This window comes from Buceros rhinoceros, unplaced genomic scaffold (assembly GCF_000710305.1).
Source record: "Buceros rhinoceros silvestris isolate BGI_N320 unplaced genomic scaffold, ASM71030v1 scaffold17649, whole genome shotgun sequence".
Taxonomy (NCBI): Eukaryota; Metazoa; Chordata; class Aves; order Bucerotiformes; family Bucerotidae; genus Buceros; species Buceros rhinoceros.
Window position 1 is genome coordinate 37563 of NW_010432309.1, and position 7004 is coordinate 44566.

The 7004-nt window shown below is 40.6% G+C and overlaps 1 protein-coding gene across 1 annotated transcript in view; it reads left to right on the forward strand.

The window, feature by feature from the left end:
- Positions 1 to 6426, forward strand: part of LOC104500130 (melanopsin-A-like) — a 19757-nt gene extending 13331 nt beyond the window's left edge. Inside the window, exons 7-12 of the mRNA XM_010143733.1 lie at positions 1017 to 1124; positions 2264 to 2444; positions 4192 to 4344; positions 4869 to 4937; positions 5214 to 5252; positions 6088 to 6426. Of these exons, the coding sequence (XP_010142035.1) occupies positions 1017 to 1124; positions 2264 to 2444; positions 4192 to 4344; positions 4869 to 4937; positions 5214 to 5252; positions 6088 to 6279 (742 nt within the window). The 3' untranslated portion in view covers positions 6280 to 6426. The remainder of the gene's footprint in view (positions 1 to 1016; positions 1125 to 2263; positions 2445 to 4191; positions 4345 to 4868; positions 4938 to 5213; positions 5253 to 6087) is intronic.
- The last annotated feature ends 578 nt before the right edge of the window (positions 6427 to 7004 follow it).

Consider the following 7004-nt stretch of genomic DNA (forward strand, 5'->3'; position numbering starts at 1 on the left):
ACCTGTTGAACTTGACTTCTGGCCCATGTCTCACTCTCAAAAATCTAAGCCAATGGATAATTTAGAGCTCTACAGTATGTCACAAGTGAGTATTTGCATGTTTTGCTCATGAAGACATCTGATGAGCAGCTCAGCTTCATTCAGCTTTTTCTCCATTTCCAAACCATGCCTTTCAGGCAATCCTTCTGTGATTTCCCAGAGATTAACAGACCAAGCCTGGAGGTCTCTGTGGACTTTTATTACAATAAGTTCAGATAAAATCACTGCAGGCAACGCATGGGAGGCAGACACCGAGTCTGTGGCTGTAGTCTTGGACTAAAGACAACTCATGTGGCAAAGCAACAACACACACAAAAATAAGGAAGAACCTTAATTCCTTTAAAAAATATCTTGGCTGGGGAATACTGAGCTAGCACACAGTCATGCTCACTAACATTGACCAAGGCCTTAGGGGCTACTTCAGGCTGTCTTCAAAAATTAATCTGTTGATAGCAGCATGGCCGTAGACATCAATCATAACTCTCTCATCCTTTAGAGTCACATCACCTGCATATATGTTACATATGGTAGGTATACATATGTTATATATGTATACCTGCATATAAGCGTAACATATGACACTGGAAAATACTTTCCCTTCTCTTTTTAGTTCAGATCAGGAAAAAATAAAGTTTGAATATGAAAATAGGTTTATGAGTTATCTTTCCTTATAGTGCCTCATTTTGCACACCTATTTAGGGGTCTATTACTCAGCAGGTAACAACCACCATTCTGAGTCAAAGTAGTGAAGTACTGCAAGAGAAGCCCCAAGAAAATCATGTTGCTCAGAAATGCAGTTAAGTTGGTGTTGATCTTTACAGGCAAAGGATGTAAAACCTGTTCTCTCACTGTTTGGGTACAGAACTCCGCCTTTTACTCTCCCTGGAGCACTAAGAAAGCATTGTCGTGTCAGCGTGTAACTGCATAGGCTCCACAGAACCTAATACTAAATATATACTGCATTTGTGTTATTCTAGGTATTCCCACGTCCTAACGCCCTTCACGAACTCCGTACCAGCTGTGATTGCCAAAGCTTCTGTCATCCATAATCCCATCATTTACGCCATCACTCACCCCAAGTACAGGTAAGTTCAGTTTTATAAGCTATGTTTATTACAGCAAAGAAAATCGGACAGTAACTTTGTCACCTTTAGGACTAGTACCTGAACTCTGCTTCCTCTGCTCATCTTATCTCTTCACGACAGCCTTGACCTCCCCAAGAAAACTTCTCACTGCCACATAAATGTCAGTGGGATTTGTACTTGCAACAATTTGCAATGTAGATGGGAGTTAGAGATGTTTATGGAGACTGATCTGTACTTACAGATTACATGATAAAAGGCAAAGACTTCCCACCTCAGAGGAAAGCACCGTATACTTTTTAGCCATCTCCACGAGAGATGCAGACATCTGTCAGTGTTTGTTAAATTAACCAGGCCAGGGAGAGATACCATTTAGTAAGTGAGGCCACCCCTACCCTATTCGGTGCATCCTCCCCACCTTTTTTCAAGCTTTCATAGTTCAGATAGCATTTCTTCTGAGCTGTAACATCTAGGATCGTTACCAGGGCAAGTTCAGATGCAGGCTGTAACATCCGACAGACAGCAGCAAAGCTACATGTGCTGTTGTTTTACCCTCTACAAAAACCTACTGGGGACCTGGATAGAGAAGAGGTGGGCATGAACATCTCAGGGGGGAAGGCTGGGAGGAGAGGAAAGCTATGCAAAAGAGTTTCCTTCCACTGCATGTGAGGAAAGAAATACTGCAATATATTAAACTGCACTTTTAGTAAAACTCTACAGCTAGCCAACAAACAGATGTGTAAGAGGAAGCTAGAATAGCTGCTTAGAGGGAGATTAAAATAATTCATTATGCGCAACTTCTGCGAGGTTCAGTTTAAAGGGACAGAATTTTATTTTTGCCCTGATTAAGCTGAAAGCAGATAAAATGTCATTTTAATAGCTCCCTTCAGTTTGAGGAGTTATATTTTAATGCCCTTATCCCTGCCAAGCAATAAATTTGAGTTCCCCAGAACGCTGTGAATAAGCAATCTTGCAGACTGATTGTACATGAGGTATTGGATATCTGGAAAACTCTTTATACCCAGTAATTTTCCAGTCCGTGCAGCATTAGATCATCCCTCTGAATGAATGCGTTGTTTATGATGATTAGATTTTTGCACTAACAGAAAAAAACCTGACTGGTTCTACCTCTTGCCCATTAGAACAGCCATTGCAACATATGTTCCTTGCCTCGGAGCCCTGCTGAGAGTTTCTCCTAAAGACTCACGGTCTTTCAGCAGCTATCCCTCCTCCAGACGAGCGACCGTAACCAGCCAGTCTTCTGAGATAAGCGGGCCGCTGAAAGGAAGGAGGCGACTGTCTTCTCTCTCTGACAGTGAATCAGTAAGGGAGACACTTCCCATACACCCATTTTTGATTGCATAGAATTCATTTTCATCTTGAGTCCTTCAGACGAAATGCAGTACGGTGCTCATTATGAGAGCTCCTGAGAAAGCAGAGGGACAATGTGAAATAAAGGACAGAAGGCTGAAGTGCAAAAGCAGAAGGTAGATCTTTGTACCTCTGATGGTTGGTGACACTGAAGGAAGAGCAGAAAAAATGAAACAAAAGGAATTTTAGAAAGTAGTGGAAACGTCAGAGTTGGAGCACCCTTGAAAATCTGATCCCATCTAGGATGCACTTGTCTGACCACAGATTTGGAGTCTGGACACAGACAAAAAAGAAACTGCTTGTTACTAAATAGTTCTCTAGTTAAAGCGAGGTGGCAATGAAACAGATGATGTTTTCTGAAAGTGAAGTGGGATGTCATCTGGCAACCTTAATCATCAGATTTAGACAAATCGGTAAACCCATGACAGAATCATTCTCATTGAGGACCTCACAGCTTGCTGCTGCCAGTCTGAGTGAAAGCGAATGTTTTGCACAGCAGCTGAAAACAGGGCAAATACTTGGTATCCGAGGCTCTCTCTTGCAACCCCCAGTTACATCACTAAGCACATGAGTTCACTGGAAATGTTGTAAATGCAATTTCCATATATAGGAAACCCCATAATTTTCTTTGTGATTCTTTTTCATAGTCAAGGTAATAACTGTATCTAATCCAGCCAAACGCTGTACTCTGACAGTTGTTTTTAACAGTGACATTTCAATTGCTTTGCACTCTAGATTCTTTTGACTTCTCGGTCCAATCGAAATGAAATCCTCTCAGGCTAGCAGCCACCATTCAGGTGGAAGGTTTGGAAACTGTCTAATAAAAAAGGAACACTTCTACATCATTAAAGTAATAATAACTGGAAGCATCCAATACCAAAAGTATCAATAATTGCTTTGAATATTTTCAAGCAATTTTATACTTTCATCTGACGGAAGCTATATCCAGGAGCTTATGAAAATCCCTCGCTGCATGAAAAAAATGTAAGAACCTGTTATGGTTCCCATTTTCAGGCAAGGTACGGTGTCAGACAGAAAGCAGGCTGGTTTGCCAGGAGCTGCTCTTCACAACCCCGGGAGCTGTTTCACTGTTTGACTATGATCTATGGAATGCTTCTTGTGATGAATGTGATTCTTCATCACTCCTGTGAAAAGGCTGACAGAGTGAGGAAAAGGAACACAGGTTCTGACTTCAAGGAAATTCAGATGGGTTGGAGTTTTTGTCTTTTCATTTTCCCATTAATTGGAACAAAGTTTATAAAACCAGGGCTCTGTCGTGAAAAGCATTGATTCTGCAGTCTCCGGGCATTCCCTTCCATCTATTTCTGCTTCTACCCAAGCCCCTCTGGAAACTTTGGCCCTAATTGCTTGGCCCCAGAGCTATGAGGTGCGTCTGAGAAGTTTCCATAATAAACTATAACAAAACACTATTTCGTTTGAAATTTTGCAGTCCACTCTGTGGAGGAAAGAAAAAAAAGTAAGCTGAATTTTAGACTCAACAGACTTGATAGTTTTGTTTGTATCTCTTATAAGCAAAGATTGTATGATGTCATGTATGGCATGACTTTTGTGAAATGTCTTTTATACAGTGTCTGTCTCACTTATAATTCCTGTTTAGGTAAAACACATTCTCATAAGGCAAATAGGAGGGCAGTCTAAGGAACCTAAGGAGTGATTGGTTTTGCTGTATTCATTTTAGGGCTGTATCGACACAGAAAGCGATACCCCCAGTATGTTGCCCAGACTTGCTAGCAGACGGATTTCCTATGAAGCAGGTAAAGACACAACTCAAACTACTGACCTAAGAGCCAAAGCTATACTGAAGAACCACGATTCTGGGATCTGTGAGAAGGTAATAGACTGCGTAATACCTAAATTCTCTGACAACTCGTAGGTTGACAAATGTGCACATTTTACCATAATTAATCATGAAGGTTCCTGCCAAGAAGATGGGGATAACCGATGAATTAGCACAATGAGTAATGACTTAGAGGTCATCAGCTTTTTATTTCCATCCCAATCTGTTCATTATTCAGCTGTCTTTGTTGCATTTCTGATGGTGCTGTTCTAGTGATCTTCACATCCAAATGGTATGTTGTACTGTGGTTTTAAGTGGGCTTTCAGAAATATTTGTACTTCACTGTCCACATTACTAGGCCAGTCTTTCAGTTGGCTTGCCAGTTGCTATCACATGAACACGTATGACGAGGTAAAAAACAAGGCCATCTTTGACATATCACTACTTTTCAGTCAGTTCTCTCCTGTCTCCTTTTTTTTCCCCCCTCTATTTCCCATTTCCTTTGCATTTCATAGTGTAAAATAGTGTGATGTACCTATATGCCACTTACGTTTTTCTTATCTGCGTTCATTTTTCAGACAGCTGTAGATGCTGATGACATGTCCATGGTGGAACTGAATGTCACAGAGTACACTGCTACACCTACTGTAAGAATTATTTTAACATTTGGCATGGGTCTAAGTCACCAAGGGAACAAAAACTAATGACAATCCCAGGCTCTGAGCACAAATTTAGTTATTTTTTTAAATGCAAAAATCACATGATATTCCCAGCAAAATACAGAAAACATGACTACAAAGGGTAGATCATTGCTGAAAATAAGCAGAACACCACATGTACTACAGGGTTCTCCTTAAGTCCAGCTCGTTCAAGGAACTTGAGTATTTTCTTGAATTCTATTTAACATTCTCTGTTTCGGGTAGCGGCAAACATCTAAACAATGCAGTTGGGAGGAAATTAAGGTAAGTTTTGAAGTATATCACCTATTCAGTAAGATGTCTCACTAGTGTCTATTTCTCCTTCTGTGTAGCAAAGCTACTGCATACTAGTAATTTTTTTTTATAGCTGCCATAAGTGAGTCAACTTGCCTTAATTCTTGCCAGACAGGGAAATAAGATAAAAGAGTTGACAGGTGAAAAATAAGCCAAGTTTATCTTCACAGTATTAACCCCAATGTAATATAAACACCTTAAATGATCTCTTGATCGTCAGCAGTAATCCTTAGAGCTATTCCTAGCCTCATCCCAACACCCTCCTTTTTCGGCCCTGTGCAAGAGACAGCTAACATTGCTATTGTCAAAAAATGCTCATTAATCTTTCCTTGAACTCCTGTTTTCACTTCATTCTCTAGTTTGTTTCCCCCTTCAGACTCTCCATGCTGTTATCATACATTTCACCCCACCTCTTGCCCCAGTGAACCGGAACAGTCCCTCTTTCTGGAGTGGCTCCTTCCTTGACTGAATTCACAGTCTGTCTGAGCGTATTCACAGCACTTTTGTTCTCAGTCAAACCGTGCTGTCCTTAGCTTGGCTTTCATCAAAGCAGATCAGCTCTTAAGCGGCAAACACAAAGCCAGATTTGGTCCATTAACTTGTTTAACAGTTTGTTTGTTGTCAGTTATTAATGAGATATTTTAAAAGTGTTGAGATCCAGTTTTCCCTCCATCCTTTAAGTATGGTTTTGAGCTAGTCATGGGGATCGGCAAAGTGCTTATCTAAATATATGCCATAGATAATGCAACTTACTCCTTGTAGACATTTGTGTTTTTCATGTCTTTCAAATCCTTGCATCCTTTAGAGAGCTGAGAACCTGAATGGTATTGGACAAGGAAAAGGAAACTCTCACCAGGCACTATTTGCAGCTCAGATACCCAGCATTACCATTACATACAGCAGTGTCCAAGGAGTGGAGCTGCCTTCTAGATACAGCTCTGGTTTCCTGTACCCAAAGATCAACAGCCACAGGCAGCACAAGAAGTACAACAGCTAAGTGAGTGGTGCAAGCCAGAACGTCACCTTAGCCAATACCTCCGGAACAACTATGCATCAGCTGAATCCAAAATGTCTTCCTACATTGTTCTGAAATGCTCCTACAAAGACATGACACAAGCCAAGCCAGGATAAAAGCAAGAGGAGTAAGGAGTAAGCGTTCTGGCATCAGAATTCTGCAGTGGTTCGCTTCTCGATCTCAGGTTGCAGTAATGGAGGAAATCCAGCAAATCATTGTGTCCTAAGTAAATCAGTTCTTTCTTATGACACATCAGAAATAGCCATAAAAGCAATAAAAATGTAACCAGCTTATTCCTTTGAGGGGAAAAGAAAAGTAATCAGTGGGATACAGAAGATTTGGAGCATTGTTTCATAGCAAACTTCTGTAAACTTACTTCAAAATGAGGTTTATTAAAAGGAAGGTTATAAAACTAAAAATGGAGGTAATGACTTCTGCAGCAGCCAAATGTTAGATCCGGTAAAAGTGGGCCATTGAGGCCAGTACTAAACTGCCAAAAGAAACAAACTGTTCAAACATCCAGAATGCTTTTACGTAAATAAAACTGTAGGTATTAGAGATGGAAAGAAGCTATTACAGTTCCCCCTTTCACCTACCACCAGCGGATATTGCCTCTAGGCAGAGGACAATATTAAACTGATGCAATACACAGAACCAGCAATAAGGAGAAAGAAGAGAAGGAACATATTGTCTTCAAACAGGAAGTT